Source organism: Entelurus aequoreus, linkage group LG16 (genome assembly GCF_033978785.1).
Source record: "Entelurus aequoreus isolate RoL-2023_Sb linkage group LG16, RoL_Eaeq_v1.1, whole genome shotgun sequence".
Classification (NCBI taxonomy): Eukaryota; Metazoa; Chordata; class Actinopteri; order Syngnathiformes; family Syngnathidae; genus Entelurus; species Entelurus aequoreus.
In genome coordinates this window covers 26,090,804-26,112,775 of record NC_084746.1, presented here as the reverse complement: position 1 = coordinate 26,112,775, position 21,972 = coordinate 26,090,804, and the positions used below count along the sequence as shown (strand labels likewise).

General features: G+C 44.6%; 1 protein-coding gene across 1 annotated transcript; it reads right to left on the bottom strand.

Annotated features, from left to right (window-relative positions):
- Nucleotides 1–295: 295 nt before the first annotated feature.
- On the bottom strand, nt 296–20,695 carry dhx30 (DEAH (Asp-Glu-Ala-His) box helicase 30). Its single transcript, XM_062022480.1, has 21 exons — nt 20,468–20,695; nt 20,206–20,342; nt 20,026–20,136; nt 17,090–17,341; nt 16,873–17,022; nt 16,652–16,804; nt 12,115–12,306; nt 11,897–12,046; nt 11,676–11,828; nt 7,194–7,643; nt 6,148–6,583; nt 5,973–6,077; nt 5,726–5,901; nt 5,438–5,644; nt 5,267–5,348; nt 2,791–2,984; nt 2,552–2,711; nt 2,316–2,473; nt 1,068–1,171; nt 857–996; nt 296–784 (listed from the first exon to the last, which is right to left on the bottom strand). The coding sequence occupies exons 1-21, from the start codon at nt 20,637–20,639 to the stop codon at nt 525–527; spliced, it is 3,942 nt and encodes a 1,313-aa protein (XP_061878464.1). The 5' UTR covers nt 20,640–20,695; the 3' UTR covers nt 296–524.
- Between the last annotated feature and the right edge of the window lie 1,277 nt (nt 20,696–21,972).

Here is a 21,972-nt window from a genome sequence, read left to right as displayed (position 1 = left end):
TATTTTAACAATATCTTGTAGTTCTGTATTTCAGATACTAAAATTATTTTGAGTCAGTTATGTCCAGTTATCATAGTTTTCAGGGACCCCTGTCACACAGCCTGCAAGACGAGTGCAGTCCTGTGGAGAAGACTTAATATGATTAAAATGTTAGCTAATAAAACAGATTTTTTAATGATTCCCACTGTAAGAGAGGTATTAATAAGATTATTATCGTGGTACACTGGCATTAGCTCTAACTGTTTCAGTGTACATAATGAAGCGATTATATCTAAATCATCAAATATAAACAATATTAGGTCAGTCAGATGTAATTTTATTTACAAATGAACATCAACACACTTCTGCTTCTAATAAAGCAATACATATGGGGTTGCATAACAAGTTCATGATTTTTTTCCCCAGACTGGACAATGTGGAGCCCTGAATAGTTCAATATTTTAAGTATTCATCCAAAAGGGTACTTGCATTATCTCAAGAGCTCCATAAATACGACGACGTCACCTTCTGTTGCCTGTCCGTCCTCAGTCCACCTCGGTGTCGCTGCTGTCATTATGAGCCCACGCGGTCTGGTCGGTGTCGTTGAGCAGATCTACCAGCAGTGAGACAAGCTTGCCGTCCTGGTCCTGGTGGGTGGCTGCGTTCCTGGGGTTGCTGAGGTTGCGCAGGAGCATGGCCTGAATAGACGTGCGCAGCTCCCACAGAAGCTCCCACGTGTCGGCCGCCAGCTGACAGCGCACGAGCGAGCGCCCATGGAAGGACACCTCCACTGTGTTTCCACTTACTGCCACGTAGAAAAAAACAAAACATATTTACGAGAAAATTGATAAGAGGATGGCATTCAAGCTGCGCTTACCTGTCTCATTGATGTCACAATCTGTGAGCATTAACAGGGCGAGTGGATGCACCGCGGACGAGTCGCGAATGAAAACGCAGTCGCTGGACTTGATGGCGCCAAAGAAGGTGAGCCATCGACAAGGCAGCTCCTCGTTTCCTCTAAAAACCCACAAAAAACATGTTAGGGAATGGAACATTTAGTTCCAAATTTCTTTAAGAGCATGTCTCACCTGTTCACGGAGGAACGGTGAAGCAGGACTGGGCCACTAAGCGTGTGGAAAGACAGGCGGTTGGGACGGAAGCGCCCCCCTTTGACCACAACGCCCTTCTTCACCTTCAAAGTACACATTTTACACTTAATTCTGCATTTTGTCAATAACCGTTTTTAAATACCACTAAACCGCACTAAGTTGTTTATTTTTGGCTTGCAACTTTCGCCTGACATCACAGTGTAAGCAGCTATCGTCTTTCAAGTTTTATTTTTAAATTGGTCTGTTTTTTGGTCTATTATTTAACGGTACAAACAATTGTGACATAAAGTAGTACAGTAAGCTAACTTCACAAGAAGTTCTATTGCCTTTATGCTTGATTAGCTATGTCATTGTGCCTTTTCCAGGAATAGCTTTCGTTATGTAACTAATTGGCACTGCCTGATCCATCAGCTGCAAACATAGCATGGACTTTCTGCCGCGCTACTGCGGTATTATGACTTTGAGTTGTAGAGAATATTACAACAATACCAACATATGTGCAATTAAAGTGTTTGGACTTTGAAAATTATTTGGGAAAAATAATATAAGGGTACCTCAACTCGGAAAAAGAGGCTTATTTGGTTATGGCTATGTAACCCTTAAATATGTCACCCAAGTTGCAAAGCTAAAATGAAAAGGGCAGCTTCAAATTTCAATAATGAACAATGTAGATGGATAAAATTTATTTTTAATGTGTTTTTAAATTACGTGCCCAAAGTTGGGCCTGCGGGTCAACACTGGCCCGCCAAGTCGTTTCGTTTGGTCCGCCAAAGTTTACGACATATTCATACGCTTAAGCTCACGCAACCATTGATTAGATGTCTGCAAGGCTAACAAGTTGCCATCTATCAAATGTGATGATCTCCACCACCTTAAATAATGGCGGTATGGGATTGAACTACTTATTGTGCCGCTGTACACTTAAGATCGCCGTGTTTGGCACATTTTCACTTTGGCCCTTGGAGGCAAAAAGTTTGGGCCCCCACAAAAATTGCCGTGAAGTAGGGAACAGAAGTGGCTGACTTGTGGCGCATGCGCTGACAGATCAGGAAGCTCTGGAAATTGGGCAGTAATAGGTCCCTTTACAGTTAAGAAATGCACGTGACAGCCTCTATTTAAAAAATGCATGTTCACACATAGCCCAAACACTTCTATTCATATTTGTTCGTTATTTGCATTTAAGGCAATTAAGTAGGATATGATTTGATTCTACAAGGTTGTGGGTACCTGGATGAGGTTGGGGTAGAGTCCAGCCAGCAGCAGCGCTTTCAGAAGCTGCTCCTGCTTGCTGTGCTCGTTGAGGCGCGAAGAGTAACGCTGACACTCGTTACTATGGGACACCAGCTGAGCCTCGCGGAGGTTGTCGCTGAACTGAGAAATCAAGCCTGCAGCACAGATAACAGAACATTTAATGCAACCTTTTGTGTATGTGCGTGTCTGTATGCCGCATGTTTTTTACTGACCATTGATGAATCGGAGGCTGGGCCTTGATAAGATGTTCATTTCTAGATAATTGTCGCTTTCCTTGCGGTCGCCCTCTTGCTGAAGCCTTCTCCATCCCAACACGGCTCGGCTGAACACCAAGTAGTCGCTACAGCTGGAGCCGCTCAGTTTGGCTTTGGCCTGATAAGAACCAAACCAATTGAGTAGTAGACAAAGACAACAATGTTTATGAGGTTGGATGTCTCCCTGTGAACCTCACCTCGGTGACCAACGATCGGTTTTGCAGGCTGTTGTAGAAAGGATCCCGGGTCAGACAGGCGGCTATAGACAACATGGGTAGGACGCATCTGAACATTGTGCTCAGGACCAGAACTTTGCCCAGACGTGGGTCACATGACATGGAGGCCACACGCTCTCCTAAAGGTGTCAGCGTTTCGGACCCGTCAAGAACTCCTGAAGAGAAAACATGAAAGAACAGTTTTAAATAAGTTTCTACGTATTTGGGCTTTTTCGTCCATTTATAAACCGTGTTTTGGTTCGCTTTTAAGGGACTCAAGGATCATTTATCACACCTTTAAATAATTATACAAATTGAAAAAATTATTGTGTTCATGATATTTTACAATCTAAAATGTTGCACTTTTTAATCTAAAGTACTTACCATATTTTCCGGACTATAAGCAGGTAGGGCTGGGCGATATGGCCTTTTATTAATATCTAGATATTTTCAGGCCATGTCACGATACACGATATATATCTCGATATTTTGCCTTAGCCTTGAATGAACACTTGATGCATATAATCGCAGCAGTATGATGATTCTATGTGTCTACATTAAAACATTCTTGTTCATACTTGATTAATATATGCTTATTTTAAACTTTCATGCAGATAGGGAAATCACAACTAAATCAATTTACCAAAACTGTATTTATTAAACAGTTATTAAGCAGTGGCACGAACATTCATGTCTTTTCCAAAACAGAAAGTGCAAGATTGTCAGAGACATTTTAAAACTAGCTATTAGTGCACCATGCTGCCCTGCAGATAATATGTAAAAATATTTTTTCTTTTCAAATTCGGTAGGTGCGGCTTAAAAGGGGAACTGCACTTTATTTAGAATTTTGCCCATGGTTCACAATCATCATGAGAGACAAGAAGACAAATGGGTTTTTTAGGCTTTTTAACATATACATAAGCATTAGCAATGCAGCTAATGAGAAAAATCAATTCTACCTCTAAATCACTTTTAAAATGCATTCAAAAACCGTCACAAAAATTTAACTTACGTTCCGTAACCAAGCTGTAGCGACATTGTTATTGTAAGAGTGAACACTGAGGAACTCTTTTTCCATCGTAGTAACACATCGACGTGCTACGGTATTAGATGTAAAAGCTAATTACAGCAAGAGTTAAGTTAGCTTTTACCACACCACTGTGATGCAACACTAATTTGTACTGACTGAAAAACATGAACAATCATATTACAGTATCTGTAAAGTATTAGCCCACATTTCATGGTTTGTACACAGCTAAGGTAGCCAGACAGCATACTTTAGTGGTACTAACACACATGGTGTGCTGCGTGTATCATGACCGGTTTTAAAGCGACTCACTCGATGGACAGTTGTTCGTCCTTCGTGCTTGCTTCTATAAGCAGCAGTACATTTAGCTTTAAAAGTACAAGGTTATAAATCCTCATTTGTCCAAAAATAGTTGTCTTTGTTGTCTGTTACAAATTCTGCCATTATTAGAAAAAACACTTAGTGTTTTGATTCCAGAAGTAGGAACACACACGTTGTCAGAAGTCACACTACGCTGCTATGGAAACAGAAATCAATGCACGTATAAAAATAATTCCCGGAAATGATCAAAATAATCCAAATACAGTACATATCAAACATGTTACATATTGTTAGAAACGTGTGTTATAGACTTGCACTGTGTAAAACAATGCTGAAGGGTTTTGAAATTGTTTTAGAGGGCTATGGAGGCTACAACGGTGACTCCAGTTAGCCTTGTCTTTCAAGCGTTTTTTATCTTTAAAATTGTAAAAAAATAAAAATTAAAAAATACTTCTTGTCTCTCATGATTGTGAACGTGAGGCAAAATAAAATAAAAAGTACTTCCCCTTTAAAAAAACAGTGCGCTCTATAGCTTGGGAAATACGGTAAAGCTCAAAGATTTTTTTCCATCAATAAGATCTGACTATTAAAGTTAAAGTTAAAGTACCAATGATTGTCACACACACTAGGTGTGGTGAAATTTGTCCTCTGCATTTGACCCATCCCCTTGTTCACCCCCTGGGAGGTGAGGGAAGCAGTGGGCAGCAGCGGTGCCACGCCCGGGAATCATTTTTGGTGATTTAACCCCCAATTATAACCCTTGATGCTGAGTGCCAAGCAGGGAGGTAATGGGTCCCATTTTTTTTTATAGTCTTTGGTATGACTCGGTATTAATGTTTTTTTCTTAAATTACATCTTTTTTACAGATTTATTTTGTCATAAAGGTCTTTTTAATGTAATAATGAATTGCTTCTCATTAGAAATATGTTTCTTGTTTTATTTTCAAATATGCATTATTTTTAGTTAATCTACTTGGATTTTTTAATTCTAAATTTATTCATATATTTTTTTTTACACTGAAACAGAAAAAAATAATTTCAACTTAAAAACTTTTAACTCAAGTATAATTCAGATGGATATTAATGACACAAAACAATCGTTAGCACTTACCGATGTCTTGCAGAGTTTGGACAGCGTCTGCCACCGCTCCCTTCTCTGGGCTGTCTAACACTTGCGACAAGAAGTCTACAGCCTCCAAAGACACAATAAGATGCATCAATCAGTGTCCATGATGGGCTAACGGTATTTAAAAAAAATAAATTAACAAGTCTCTTCAGGTACCTTGCATTTTGGACTGTGAATCTTGGCCTGAACCACCAAGCTCTCCAGGGGGATGCGCAGGATCTCCGGAATGGGGAAAAGGGTCATAGAGTCCAGATGTTTTCGTGGGAACAGATGATACGATTGCCCCGGTTGACAGCGCCCCGCTCTTCCTTTTCTTTGGGTGACATTGGATTGAGATATCCACACCGTGTCCAGACAAGACACCTAGAGGGTAATCAAGAAGAGTTATTTTACGAAATGAACCCAGCAAGGTCCAAAACAGCCATGCATTTTTGTAGGCTTTACTTTAGTGCGTGGGTCGTAACTATGCTCTTTGTGGGTTCCTGCATCCACAACATGCACAATATCATCTATGGTGATGGAGGTCTCGGCTATATTGGTGGCCAGAACAATTTTCCTTCGGCCCTCTTGGGGGTGATGGAACACCGCCTGCTGATCTGCCACTGACAAACTAGAGTGCACTGAAACAAAAAAATATTAACGGGAGGTCATTAAAATGTGTGTTTTCAAAGACAGATATTTGTGGTCTTACGCGGCAGGATCATCTGAGAGCCAAAGGAAAAGTGCGGTTTCATCTCAAGCAGCTGCTGAACGGTCCTAATGTCCTGCCACCCGGGCAGGAAACACAACACTGCACCTATAGAAGGGCGCACAGTTGTTATCTAAAATTTTAATTCAAGCGGAAAGCCAGAGAGTGACTTTGGTACCTGGTTGTCCATGTCTGTCAATGTGTTCAATGACATCAGCAACAAGATCCAGATCTGGAGAGGCCTCATTGCTCTTTTTAACAGGCAAGCGGCGCCCCATTTCTCTTAGGAGGTCCTCCAAATATTTCTCTTGAACAGGATGCATGAATCCAGGAACCTTCACAATAACACAGTCCCCGAAATAGTGAGCCAGCCGCTGGTTGTCTCCAGTGGCGCTCATGAGCACCACGCGCAGGTCAGGGTTTTTTTCCATACTAGAGCGCAACAGTGCCAGCAGCAGGTCTGTGTTGACATCACGCTCGTGCACCTCGTCCACCACCACGTGGCTTATTCCCTTCAGAGTGGGGTTGGACCGCAGTTTCCTCAGCAGGACGCCGACTGTAAGGAAGAGCAAGGCTCCAGCGCTCTGTTCTGGTGGTCTGCTTTCCAGTCTCACCTATGAAATGGGATAATGTGTATTGATTACAGATTAATTGGGACAATTGAGGCAAGATGGAGTGATCTGGTTAATTTAGGGCCAGTCCCAATACACCCATCGTGCTACTTTTTAGCCCGAGTATCCCTACATTTTGCGCATGAGGGTAGTGGTGTCCCGATTACTCTTTGCATATAGGAGTAGTTGGCATAACGAGGACTAGGGGGTATGAATCTAGCCCTTCAGGCTGATGTGGTTCCAGATGCTGACTCACCCAGGTAGGGCCAGAGAAAATTCCCCAAATTCTGCATATGTTATATAATATATTACATGTTAGTTTGTAACGTTTGCCAGCCACGCTAACTTACATTAGGCTAAAAGAGTGAAAAAGCTTGTGAATGTGAAAACATTGACGTTCCATGCCTTTATAAATTCACAATAGGCAACAGTCATCAATGGCGGCTTCTTCTCTGTGTAGTTATTAATTTATTCCATCAGCAAAAGCATGATGGAGAGAGTAATTGAAATAATTTAATAATCAGATAGAAATAAAATTATTTTAAGTATTCACTCCAGAAACATGTAAAAACCCATATTAAAATCATAGGGAAGGATGTAAATTACTACCTACCTGGTATCCCACAGAGCGTTGGAGATCAGGGCCCATCTCCTGGACAACGCGATGGGCGACCGACACAGCACTGATCCGGCGAGGTTGTGTCACCAAGATGTTGCACTGGGCCCCCTGCCCTGCCATCACACGCTCCTCCAGGAGGAATCGTGGGATCCGTGTGGTTTTGCCGCATCCGGTCTCTCCGGCAATCACTACCACCCTGGAAGACTGCACGGCCGAGATGACACGCTGCCGATGGCTGTCGACTGGCAGCGCCACGCTCAGCCCGGGGGAGGCGCTCTTCCACTTGTCCTGCAGGCGGTTGTTGAGGTACTGGACCTCCTGTGGAGACAGCTCCCTGTATGGCTTTCCTGTGATGGCGTCTATCGCCAAGTTGTCTTCCTCTTCTGCTACATGCTCTTCTCTCTCTTCCTCACAGAGTTTCTGCACCTCTGCATCTACTGGGTACTGCCAAGAAGACATCACAAAAACATATTGAAGCTATTATCTCACACACACACACACACACACACACACACACACACACACACACACACACACACACACACACACACACACACACACACACACACACACACACACACACACACACACACACACACACACACACACACACACACACACACACACACACACACACACACACACACTTCAAAGTTCGCAAATAAATACATTTGATCAAAGTAATGTAGATCTCATAAAGGTTCCCAAGCTATTTTCAGAGATAGAAGAAGCTAGTTAGTGATTGCGTGACGTCGCATTAGGAACCAAAGATCCCTTCCCAATCAAGAACAATGCTAATCAAGCAGACTTTGTGAGAGCCAACAACGATTACTTTGGGAAAAGTTATAATCCAGGACCTTATATTTTTGAACACAAAAAGGATGAGCAATAAGTTTTAGAAGCCGAATGCGACCCGGCGGATGCAACTTTATTGTGACACTAGCATCCGCAGCATTGCTCAGTGCTAAACATACAAACTAACAATTTTAAACCATAATAAAACAAACACTAATATTTCTTGCTGGGATGCCGACCGACGGGGCGCTCACATAATCCCGTTTAGATGAAGAATTAATCACAATCCTCACGGAGGGTTAAAAAGAAGTTCCCGCAGGAATCGTCTTTTGAGGTCTTTTTCGCCATCTTGCGGGGATGTGAAAGTTGACCAACCTGTCAAACCATGGCCATATTTGTCTACTACCAGGTGAGAGATGCATGAATTATAATTTAGAATTTACTTTTAGATATTTGAGCAGTACAAGTAGAAGAAGCGGTCGGTTTATAGTGTGTCAACAACAGCAGCGTAAACTAACATTAGCTCACCGCTATCAACGCGCGGCTAAAATAGTCCGTCTGCGTTGGTCCTCATAATAACAATATCACTCATATTTGGTTAATAATTAGGTCGTTATATGTAAATGGAGTATCATTCGCGCTTTCTAGATGTTTTTTAGAGAGCACAGCAGAGGACTTTCAATCTGTTGACTCAATTGTAATCTATTAATCTTCGATTTCGAATGCTTAAATAAAGCGAAGCACATCTGTTCTTGACTTACCTAAGGATTGTGAATGATAAACACAACATCTCTTTCCATTTTTTGCATGTTTCTAGTATGACTGATCTGATAACATGGTCAGAGTGCAGAAGTGTTACTCTAGTGATGTCAATCTCCAAAAATAGCTGAAAGTATAGCATAATATTCTTAATGGCTGACTGAATTGGTTAATAATAATAATAAACGTGAATCCACTGTGTACTCAGCCCATTACATAAATAAATAAATCACGTGGAAAAATATATAAATGACAAGAACCAGCAATTCCACACTTCTTTCTTTACGAATGTTATTTTTCAACACCTGAAATAAAGTTACCAGTTTGAACCGTCAGATAAGCCTCCTGCATGTTTGTGTGCCCGAGACTCACAAGCTCTCCTCCTCTCCCTCACTTCCCTCGGTTGGCGACCGCTGCCCTAACCTCGCTGATTTTGGTTGTTATGGTAACGTTTATGTGCCTTCAAAATAAGATGCAGATACAACATTAAAAACGAATATAAAGTGCATGAGAATTTTAACTCACATTAACGCTAAATCAATGGGAACCCTGAGCTTGTTTCTCTGCAACGAGACAGTCCTAACTGGTGGTAATGGGAGACAAATACACCCGAAGTGTGTTGCTTATGTCTAGTCTGCTCCGTTGTTTTGTTTTGGTGGCTGTCACTGCAGAAAATTCCGCTTCACACAGATAGGATGTTGGAAATGGCGACAGGGTTTTCAGTGCTGTGGTGGCGATCTCAGGGTATTGTGCCATGGCTTTAATTCAGAACATTGTTGTCTCAAACACACTTTTAAGGCTGCCGTCATTTGCGATCTCCAGCAGTTGATCTTCTTCTTGCACAGACACGCTGGATTCACCTGGTTTGTTGACAAATGGGTCGCTGATCCATTCCTTGGCAGTTCGGGGGCCTTTGAAGTTGGGAAGTAGCGCTCAAACTCTTTTAGGTGATCGTGCACCAGCTTGGTGAATGAAGGCGCAGGCTCAGTCTCACACAAAATCCCCGCTAATGTTTGAGAGACGGTCGCCGCATATTATGCAGAGCGGGCTTGGTGCGTGGGAATCACCTGTTGCGATAAATCCATATTTCAAGTAGGACTCCTGGTATTGTCTGTTAAAAGCTCTCTTTTTGTTGGAAGTCGTAGGCTGTTCTTCTCTCTCTTTACTGTGCCTTTTCCCCTTCACAAAGAAACTTTCCAAAGACATCTGTTTTTTACTCATTTTGCTAGCTGGGTTAAATTTTTGCGCTCGAGTTACCAAGATATAATCGAGAAAATCTGGTCCATCCATCCATTTTCTACCGCTTATTCCCTTCAGGAGGAACAGTGTGGTTTTCGTCCTGGTCGTGGAACTGTGGACCAGCTCTATACTCTCGGCAGGGTCCTTGAGGGTGCATGGGAGTTTGCCCAACCAGTCTACATGTGTTTTGTGGACTTGGAGAAGGCATTCGACCGTGTCCCTCGGGAAGTCCTGTGGGGAGTGCTCAGAGAGTATGGGGTATCGGACTGTCTGATTGTGGCGGTCCGCTCCCTGTATGATCAGTGCCAGAGCTTGGTCCGCATTGCCGGCAGTAAGTCGGACACGTTTCCAGTGAGGGTTGGACTCCGCCAAGGCTGCCCTTTGTCACCGATTCTGTTCATAACTTTTATGGACGGAATTTCTAGGCGCAGTCAAGGCGTCGAGGGGATCTGGTTTGGTGGCTGCAGGATTAGGTCTCTGCTTTTTGCAGATGATGTGGTCCTGATGGCTTCATCTGGCCAGGATCTTCAGCTCTCACTGGATCGGTTCGCAGCTGAGTGTGAAGCGACTGGGATGAGAATCAGCACCTCCAAGTCCGAGTCCATGGTTCTCACCCGGAAAAGGGTGGAGTGCCATCTCCGGGTTGCGGAGGAGACCCTGCCCCAAGTGGAGGAGTTCAAGTACCTCGGAGTCTTGTTCACGAGTGAGGGAAGAGTGGATCGTGAGATCGACAGGCGGATCGGTGCGGCGTCTTCAGTAATGCAGACGCCGTATCGATCCCTTGTGGTGAAGAAGGAGCTGAGCCGGAAGGCAAAGCTCTCAATTTACCGGTCGATCTACGTTCCCATCCTCACCTATGGTCATGAGCTTTGGGTTATGACTGAAAGAACAAGATCACGGGTACAAGCGGCCGAAATGAGTTTCCTCAGCCGGGTGGCGGGGCTCTCCCTTAGAGATAGGGTGAGAAGCTCTGCCGTCCGGGGGGAGCTCAAAGTAAAGCCGCTGCTCCTCCACATCGAGAGGAGACAGATGAGGTGGTTCGGGCATCTGGTCAGGATGCCACCCGAACGCCTCCCTAGGGAGGTGTTTAGGGCACGTCCGACCGGTAGGAGGCCACGGGGAAGACCCAGGACACGTTGGGAAGACTATGTCTCCCGGCTGGCCTGGGAACGCCTCGGGATCCCCCGGGAGGAGCTGGACGAAGTGGCTGGGGAGAGGGAAGTCTGGGCTTCCCTGCTGCCCCCGCGACCCGACCTCGGATAAGCGGAAGAAGATGGATGGATATTCCCTTCGGGGTCGCTGGAGCCTATCTCAGCTACAATCGGGCGGAAGGCGGGGTACACCCTGGACAAGTCGCCACCTCATCACAGGGCCAACAGGGCCAACACTGATAGACAGACAACATTCACACTCACATTCACACACTAGGGCCAGAGAATCTGGTCATTTTTCAAAATGAAATAATTTTCTAAATAGAGAAATAACTAATTATTTATTGTGCGGCCTTGTACCAATCGATCCACGGACCGGTACCGGGCCGTGGCCCGGGGACCACTGATTTAATGGATACAATGAATCACAATTAAGCATATAAAGTCTACTTAATTTTCCACTCTGCTGGTACTGACAAAATATTGGAGCTGCTATCGTTGCAGTGGAAATAAAAAACTATCTTCAACATACCTGTGCGAGATATTCTCTCATACGTTCCTTCAGGTAGTCCGGGACTTGCACCTGAAGAGGACGCCGCCCACTCTCTGCCGCTTCCCTCACCTTCCCCCTGTGGTACCCGGCATGAGTGAGTGGTTTGTTGTTCCCATCTAGAAGCTTGAGCTCCTACACAGGATGACATGTGATGCAATCTACAGTTCCATCAAACGTGAGAGAACACCGGGGCTCCTCACCTTCAGTCGTACGCAGGCAAGAGCCGCTGCCCGTTTCTTTGCTTCAGCCTTGTTGCTCGCCCTCGCTGTGAAAGTCATTTCCTGCGGCCAGCGCAGGGTCAGCTCACAACTTTTGAGCTTCCCTCCTCCTGTGTTGTACTCTATCTGCTCCTTTCAACAAAATATAACGAGTAACACAGCATTCATAAGCCGGATGGCTGGCTAGGAATGCTACATACTTTGCTGGTGTTATGGCCAGTGGCCACCTGCACCACCTTGTTTAACAGCCCTACGGGAGAAGGGAAGAGAGAAAGAGCTTCCCATCCAGTCCGGGGGTCTTCATTGACATCACAGAGAGCTGATTTCACTCCTCTCCATCTGCCGGAGCTCCTTCTGGGGAGATGATTATTTGGGCCGATCACACCAATTTCCTGTGCAGGAACGTGATAGTTAATGGTGACGGCGCTATTAGGCATACTTGCCAAACCTCCCGATTTTCCCGGGAGACTCCCGAATTTCAGTGCCCCTCCCGAAAATCTCCCGGGGCACCCATTCTCCCGATTTCCACACGGACAACAATATTGGGGGCGTGCCTTAAAGGGAAACTTCGGTTTTTTTCAACCTGGGCCCTGTTTTCATAATTTTTTCTGTATATGTGAGTGCTGGATAAAATATTTTTTGAGGTCGCGCCAGTATTGAGCAGGGCAGGCAGCCTCCAGCCCAGCTAACGCTCGTACACAGGGCAACTGGCTCTCGTCAAAATTCGGCCTATAAACATGCATTTTTTTCACACTGACAGGCTCAGATAGTTACAATGAGTGTCCGACAACATACTAGAAAGGAGAAATTAACGTATGTCTCTACCTTTAGCTGGAGATCGCTGTGTGTTGTGAGCTGTGTCCAAATCTCACCACGCTACAAATCTCGTTCCGAAATCTCGCGATAACTCGCGACAAAACACCGGTGGAAAAACAGTTACCTGACTGAGGTGAAGAGAGATGACTGAAGTGATTTTCTGTTGGATTACCGAAGACTGTTATTTTAGTTTTATAGTGGAGGCAGAAAATCACTTCAGTCATCTCTCTTCACCTCAGTCAGGTAACTGTTTTTCCACCGGTGTTTTGTCGCGAGTTATCGCGAGATTTCGGAACGAGATTTGTAGCGTGGTGAGATTTGGACACAGCTCACAACACACAGCGATCTCCAGCTAAAGGTAGAGACATACGTTAATTTCTCCTTTCTAGTATGTTGTCGGACACTCATTGTAACTATCTGAGCCTGTCAGTGTGAAAAAAATGCATGTTTATAGGCCGAATTTTGACGAGAGCCAGTTGCCCTGTGTACGAGCGTTAGCTGGGCTGGAGGCTGCCTGCCCTGCTCAATACTGGCGCGACCTCAAAAAATGTTTTATCCAGCACTCACATATACAGAAAAAATTATGAAAACAGGGCCCAGGTTGAAAAAAACCGAAGTTTCCCTTTAAAGGCAGTGCCTTTGGCGTCCTCTCTCACCTGAAACCTTTACCCCTTAACAGCCTTATGCTGTCCAGGTGTCCGCTTTTCCTCCATATAAACAGCGTGCCGTCCCAGTCACATAATAATGTAGCGTTGGACGGGTTTAACAATGGTCTTTACGCGAAGATGTCAAGAAATGCTGACACGTATGATCTTTTAACTGTTTTAATGACGTTAATTTCAAGCACACACACACACACACACACAAGTGAATGCCATGCATACTTGCTCAACAGTAGTGATGGGTCCGGCAACACAGATGCATCGGCGCATGTGTCGAGCTCATAGAGCAAAACCCTGTGTCGGTGCCCGTACCACTTTTAGAAAGTCACGTGACCGATCATGAGCTGTTTCGGTCACGTGACCGATACGCAAACTGTGTCGCACTGACGCCTCCTCTGTGCCCTGTGAGCGGGTCTTTTCTACAGCCGGAGAAATAATAACTAAAAAGAGAAATCGTCTAAAATTTAATACGTTAGAAAAACTGTTTTTTTTAAATAAAAATGTGTAAAAAAATAAAAATAAATAATTCCCAGTCCACAAGCATCCTCATTCACAACACTTTCTCTTAGATTTCCATGTTATGATACATGTTCACATTATTTATTGACTGTATCTAAAAAAGATAAAAAATATATTTTTATTTAAATGAAGATATGAAATAAATCCTAAATGAAATACAATGACTTGGTTTATATTATTGTATATACTAGGTCATAAAATCAATGTCAGTTGAGTCGGTACATAGGTTGCCTGTAGGGATTTTTAATGTCCAGCAGATGTCAGTATTTAGTGACACAGTATCAATACAGTTTTGCAATGTGTTGAAACGCTTCATGACGCCTCATCAACCCATCACTACTCAACAGCCATACAGGTCACACTGACGGTGACCGTATAAACAACTTTAACACTGTTACTAATATGCGCCACGCTGTCAACCCACACCAAACAAGAATGACAAACACATTTCGGGAAAACATCCGCACCGTAACACAACATAAACACAACAGAACAAATACCCAGAACCCCTTGCAGCACTAACTCTTCCGGGACGCTACAATAACATCTGCAGCTTTTGGAGCTCAGTGCACAACTGCACACACAACAAGAAGGAGACGAAGCAGAAGAACGAAGAAGAGACATGGCAACGACGAGTAAGAAGAAGAAATACGCTTTCAAGTAGGGCTGGGCGATATATCAATATATCGCGGGTTTGTCTCTGTGCGATATAGAAAATGACTATATCGTGGTATTCGAGTATATGTTCTCACACAGTTGCTTTTAGCTGCGGGTATTACACTACATGCGTTTCCCACTCTTTCTTGTCTCTCCTTCTCACAGAGACTTAAAAAACAAGCGCACCTTCTTACATACATCACGCGTGCAACGTCACACACCCTCCCCAAGCAGAGAGGTAGCTACACGGGTAACATTATTTCAAGTAGGACTCCTGGTATTGTCTGTTAAAAGCTCTCTTTTTGTTGGAAGTCGTAGGCTGTTCTTCTCTCTCTTTACTGTGCCTTTTCCCCTTCACAAAGAAACTTTCCAAAGACATCTGTTTTTTACTCATTTTGCTAGCTGGGTTAAATTTTTGCGCTCGAGTTACCAAGATATAATCGAGAAAATCTGGTCCATCCATCCATTTTCTACCGCTTATTCCCTTCAGGAGGAACAGTGTGGTTTTCGTCCTGGTCGTGGAACTGTGGACCAGCTCTATACTCTCGGCAGGGTCCTTGAGGGTGCATGGGAGTTTGCCCAACCAGTCTACATGTGTTTTGTGGACTTGGAGAAGGCATTCGACCGTGTCCCTCGGGAAGTCCTGTGGGGAGTGCTCAGAGAGTATGGGGTATCGGACTGTCTGATTGTGGCGGTCCGCTCCCTGTATGATCAGTGCCAGAGCTTGGTCCGCATTGCCGGCAGTAAGTCGGACACGTTTCCAGTGAGGGTTGGACTCCGCCAAGGCTGCCCTTTGTCACCGATTCTGTTCATAACTTTTATGGACGGAATTTCTAGGCGCAGTCAAGGCGTCGAGGGGATCTGGTTTGGTGGCTGCAGGATTAGGTCTCTGCTTTTTGCAGATGATGTGGTCCTGATGGCTTCATCTGGCCAGGATCGGTTCGCAGCTGAGTGTGAAGCGACTGGGATGAGAATCAGCACCTCCAAGTCCGAGTCCATGGTTCTCACCCGGAAAAGGGTGGAGTGCCATCTCCGGGTTGCGGAGGAGACCCTGCCCCAAGTGGAGGAGTTCAAGTACCTCGGAGTCTTGTTCACGAGTGAGGGAAGAGTGGATCCTGAGATCGACAGGCGGATCGGTGCGGCGTCTTCAGTAATGCAGACGCCGTATCGATCCCTTGTGGTGAAGAAGGAGCTGAGCCGGAAGGCAAAGCTCTCAATTTACCGGTCGATCTACGTTCCCATCCTCACCTATGGTCATGAGCTTTGGGTTATGACTGAAAGAACAAGATCACGGGTACAAGCGGCCGAAATGAGTTTCCTCAGCCGGGTGGCGGGGCTCTCCCTTAGAGATAGGGTGAGAAGCTCTGCCGTCCGGGGGGAGCTCAAAGTAAAGCCGCTGCTCCTCCACATCGAGAGGAGCCAGATGAGGTGGTTCGGGCATCTGGTCAGGATGCCACCCGAACGCCTCCCTAGGGAGGTGTTTAGGGCACGTCCGACCGGTAGGAGGCCACGGGGAAGACCCAGGACACGTTGGGAAGACTATGTCTCCCGGCTGGCCTGGGAACGCCTCGGGATCCCCCGGGAGGAGCTGGACGAAGTGGCTGGGGAGAGGGAAGTCTGGGCTTCCCTGCTTAGGCTGCTGCCCCCGCGACCCGACCTCGGATAAGCGGAAGAAGATGGATGGATATTCCCTTCGGGGTCGCTGGAGCCTATCTCAGCTACAATCGGGCGGAAGGCGGGGTACACCCTGGACAAGTCGCCACCTCATCACAGGGCCAACAGGGCCAACACTGATAGACAGACAACATTCACACTCACATTCACACACTAGGGCCAGAGAATCTGGTCATTTTTCAAAATGAAATAATTTTCTAAATAGAGAAATAACTATTTATTGTGCGGCCTTGTACCAATCGATCTCACGGACCGGTACCGGGCCGTGGCCCGGGGACCACTGGTTTAATGGATACAATGAATCACAATTAAGCATATAAAGTCTACTTAATTTTCCACTCTGCTGGTCCTGACAAAATATTGGGGCTGCTATCGTTGCAGTGGAAATAAACAACTATCTTCAACATACCTGTGCGAGATATTCTCTCATACGTTCCTTCAGGTAGTCCGGGACTTGCACCTGAAGAGGACGCCGCCCACTCTCTGCCGCTTCCCTCACCTTCCCCCTGTGGTACCCGGCATGAGTGAGTGGTTTGTTGTTCCCATCTAGAAGCTTGAGCTCCTACACAGGATGACATGTGATGCAATCTACAGTTCCATCAAACGTGAGAGAACACCGGGGCTCCTCACCTTCAGTCGCACGCAGGCAAGAGCCGCTGCCCGTTTCTTTGCTTCAGCCTTGTTGCTCGCCCTCGCTGTGAAAGTCATTTCCTGCGGCCAGCGCAGGGTCAGCTCACAACTTTTGAGCTTCCCTCCTCCTGTGTTGTACTCTATCTGCTCCTTTCAACAAAATATAACGAGTAACACAGCATTCATAAGCCGGATGGCTGGCTAGGATGCTACATACTTTGCTGCTGTTACGGCCAGTGGCCACCTGCACCACCTTGTTTAACAGCCCTACGGGAGAAGGGAAGAGAGAAAGAGCTTCGGCAAAATCAGACGTGCTTTCGGGGAGAGGTGGCGCCAATTCTGTTGTAGAATCTTGGACCCATCCAGTCCGGGGGTCTTCATTGACATCACAGAGAGCTGATTTCACTCCTCTCCATCTGCCGAAGCTCCTTCTGGGGAGCTGATTATTTGGGCCGATCACACCAATTTCCTGTGCAGGAACGTGAAAGTTAATGGTGACGGCGCTATTAGGCATACTTGCCAAACCTCCCGATTTTCCCGGGAGACTCCCGAATTTCAGTGCCCCTCCCGAAAATCTCCCGGGGCACCCATTCTCCCGATTTCCACACGGACAACAATATTGGGGGCGTGCCTTAAAGGCAGTGCCTCTGGCGTCCTCTCTCACCTGAAACCTTCACCCCTTAACAGCCTTATGCTGTCCAGGTGTCCGCTTTTCCTCCATATAAACAGCGTGCCGTCCCAGTCACATAATAATGTAGCGTTGGACGGGTTTAACAATGGTCTTTACGCGAAGATGTCAAGAAATGCTGACACGTATGATCTTTTAACTGTTTTAATGACGTTAATTTCAAGCACACACACACACACACACCCCCACACACACACAAGTGAATGCCAAGCATACTTGCTCAACAGTAGTGATGGGTCCGGCAACACAGATGCATCGGCGCATGTGTCGAGCTCATAGAGCAAAACCCTGTGTCGGTGCCCGTACCACTTTTAGAAAGTCACGTGACCGATCATGAGCTGTTTCGGTCACGTGACCGATACGCAAACTGTGTCGCACTGACGCCTCCTCTGTGCCCTGTGAGCGGGTCTTTTCTACAGCCGGAGAAATAATAACTAAGAAGACAAATCGTCTAAAATTTAATACGTTAGAAAAACTGTTTTTTTTAAATAAAAATGTGTAAAAAAATAAAAATAAATAATTCCCAGTCCACAAGCATCCTCATTCACAACACTTTCTCTTAGATTTCCATGTTATGATACATGTTCACATTATTTATTGACTGTATCTAAAAAAGACAAAAAATATATTTTTATTTAAATGAAGATATGAAATAAATCCTAAATGAAATACAATGACTTGGTTTATATTATTGTATATACTAGGTCATAAAATCAATGTCAGTTGAGTCGGTACATAGGTTGCCTGTAGGGATTTTTAATGTCCAGCAGATGTCAGTATTTAGTGACACAGTATCAATACAGTTTTGCAATGTGTTGAAACGCTTCATGACGCCTCATCAACCCATCACTACTCAACAGCCATACAGGTCACACTGACGGTGACCGTATAAACAACTTTAACACTGTTACTAATATGCGCCACGCTGTCAACCCACACCAAACAAGAATGACAAACACATTTCGGGAAAACATCCGCACCGTCACACAACATAAACACAACAGAACAAATACCCAGAACCCCTTGCAGCACTAACTCTTCCGGGACGCTACAATAACATCTACAGCTTTTGGAGCTCAGTGCACAACTGCACACACAACAAGAAGGAGACGAAGCAGAAGAACGAAGAAGAGACATGGCAACGACGAGTAAGAAGAAGAAATACGCTTTCAAGTAGGGCTGGGCGATATATCAATATATCGCGGGTTTGTCTCTGTGCGATATAGAAAATTACTATATCGTGGTATTCGAGTATATGTTCTCACACAGTTGCTTTTAGCTGCGGGTATTACACTACATGCGTTTCCCACTCTTTCTTGTCTCTCCTTCTCACAGAGACTTAAAAAACAAGCGCACCTTCTTACATACATCACGCGTGCAACGTCACACACCCTCCCCAAGCAGAGAGGTAGCTACACGGGTAACATTAGCTGTGAGTGGTAATACAAGAGAGAGAAGGTGCGAATCTGGTAACAAATGGAGGAAGAATTAATTCCCAAGAAAAACAGCACGGGGTCCATCGTCTGGCGGTGGTTTGGCTTCAAGCAGGAATATGTTGAACAATTATGCGGCAAAAGCGTTGCTACAAAAAGTAGCAGCACTTCTAATTTGTAGCATCATTTGAAAAGTCACCCGCTAGAGAATAAAGAGTGCTTGAAACTCTCCAGGTCAACGTCTCCGTTCGGTGCCACACCCACCAAATGCAGAAGCAACTATTTCCAGATCAACACTGTATGAAAAAAAAAGAAGACAAAGGCGATAACGTCCGCAGGAACCTACCACAGAACGAAGGACATACACTATTTGAGTTCCTATTATGCAGCTCATTTTTATTTGACAGTTTTTGAAATATCTTGTGTGACATCATGCACAAAAGTGCACTTTATTTGTTTTAAACTATTGTAGTGGCGTTCTGTACAAAAAGTGCACTTTAATTTAGTGTTGTTTTGATATGTCATCTTAGTGACATCATGCACAAAAGTGCACTAATAGCTAGTTTTAAAATGTCTCTGACAATCTTGCACTTTCTGTTTTGGAAATGACATGAATGTTTGTGCCACTGCTTAATAACTGTTTAATAAATACAGTTTTGCTAAATTCTCTGCATGAAAGTTTAAAATGAGCATATATTAATGCAGTATGAACAAGAATGTTTTAATGTAGACGCATTGAATCATCCTACTGGTGTGATTATATGCATCAAGTGTTCATTCAAGGCTAAGGCAAAATATTGCGATATATATCGTGTCATGGCCCAAAAATATCGAGATATTAATAAAAGGCCATATTGCCCAGCCCTACTTCCAAGTTCCAAAATGATTGGAAAAAATAATTTTATTTCATCCAGGACAGCTCGAAGGGGAAGGGGTATGATGCCTGCACCTCAAACCCGCCGCCATCTCACGAATTCAGAGGTCTCAAGGTTGGCAAGTATGCTATAAGGTGAACACTTGATCAAATCTTACTTTGAGCTGTTGGCAAGCAGCAGCCGCAGCAAATCTCTCTGCATCTGCTTTCTTGGAGGCAAAACCTTCTTTCTCAAACTTGCTGGGCCAGTGTACGGTAACAGTGGCTTTCTGCACAACAAAGCAACACCACATGTAACGCGACAATTCAACAGGTCAAGTTGTGGTTAGCGTTCTTGCCTTGACGCCCGGGTCCTCGGTGCAGGTGTACTGGATGAGCTGAGACAGGTCGTTGAGTCCCAATGAGCGAGAAACCGTGTTATGTAGGAGACATTTGGGGTCCGGAAACTCATCCAGCAAGTTGGAGTTAATGTTCCCTAATGAGTAAACAGAAAGTCATACAGATGACGTCAGAAAACATTACGTCACGCAAATGAAGTTGCGATGATGCCCTTGACATGTGAAGCTATCAGATGGTAGCTAGCATGCCCCTCTCACTCACCTTGTTTATATTGGATATGTGACGTGCTATAACCCCTGCAGCTCGCGGTTGGTGTCCGACACCACCGCATGTGCCTGCCCCAGTTTGACGCCGTTGGTCGTCCCGTTTGAAGACATTTGCTGAGACGACACAGCGCTCTCAAACGCACGAGTAAAACGCCGGGTTGCGCCATCTTTGAGTTACAAAATATCTTCTTCTACGGTGTGGCGGCGGCGCCACGACGGTGCCAACAGCGCCTCCTCTGGCAGGAGATCAACATAACAACACACTATAACGCTGCCACGTGGACGTATTGTCATCTTTTGGGTATTTTTCGCAATATGTTAAGATGTTGATATTTAATCTGTGTCATTTATATTGCTAAACATTATGTGACTGACCAAGTTAAACTATTCAATAAGGGGAACATAAATGTGTTCCATTAAATGTCAAACAGTACCACTATAGCAGCATTGTAGTTTTACAGCTGACCTGTCTCTGCTCAAGATGGTCTCCTGCTGGCCCCACTATAGACTGGACTCTCACTATTATGTTAGATCCACTATGGACTGGACTCTCACTATTATGTTAGATCCACTATGGACTGGACTCTCACTATTATGTTAGATCCACTATGGACTGGACTCTCACTATTATGTTAGATCCACTATGGACTGGACTCTCACTATTATGTTAGATCCACTATAGACTGGACTCTCACTATTATGTTAGATCCACTATGGACTGGACTCTCACTATTATGTTAGATCCACTATGGACTGGACTCTCACTATTATGTTAGATCCACTATAGACTGGACTCTCACTATTATGTTAGATCCACTATGGACTGGACTCTCACTATTATGTTAGATCCACTATGGACTGGACTCTCACTATTATGTTAGATCCACTATAGACTGGACTCTCACTATTATGTTAGATCCACTATGGACTGGACTCTCACTATTATGTTAAATCCACTATAGACTGGACTCTCACTATTATGTTAGATCCACTATGGACTGGATTCTCACAATATTATGTTAGATCCACTATGGACTGGATTCTCACAATATTATGTTAGATCCACGATGGACTGGACTCTCACTATTATGTTAGATCCACTATGGACTGGATTCTCACAATATTATGTTAGATCCACTATGGACTGGACTCTCACTATTATGTTAGATCCACTATGGACTGGACTCTCACTATTATGTTGGATCCACTATGGACTGGACTCTCACTATTATGTTAGATCCACTATGGACTGGACTCTCACTATTATGTTAGATCCACTATGGACTGGACTCTCACTATTATGTTGGATCCACTATGGACTGGACTCTCACTATTATGTTAGATCCACTATGGACTGGACTCTCACTATTATGTTAGATCCACTATGGACTGGACTCTCACTATTATGCTAGATCCACTTTGGACTGGACTCTCACTGTTATGTTAGATCCACTATGGACTGGACTCTCACTATTATGTTAGATCCACTATGGTTTGGAC

What these genes read in the sequence shown, in the direction of transcription:
- dhx30 (XM_062022480.1), bottom strand. Translation starts at nt 20,639, where the DNA reads ATGGCGCAACCCGGCGTTTTACTCGTGCGTTTGAGAGCGCTGTGTCGT. An exon ending in CTGCTTGCCAACAGCTCAAA is followed by an intron (nt 17,342 to 20,025) that starts GTAAGATTTGAT and finishes GTTCCTGCACAG; the next exon opens with GAAATTGGTGTGATCGGCCC. An exon ending in TTGCCTGCGTGCGACTGAAG is followed by an intron (nt 16,805 to 16,872) that starts GTGAGGAGCCCC and finishes CATCCTGTGTAG; the next exon opens with GAGCTCAAGCTTCTAGATGG.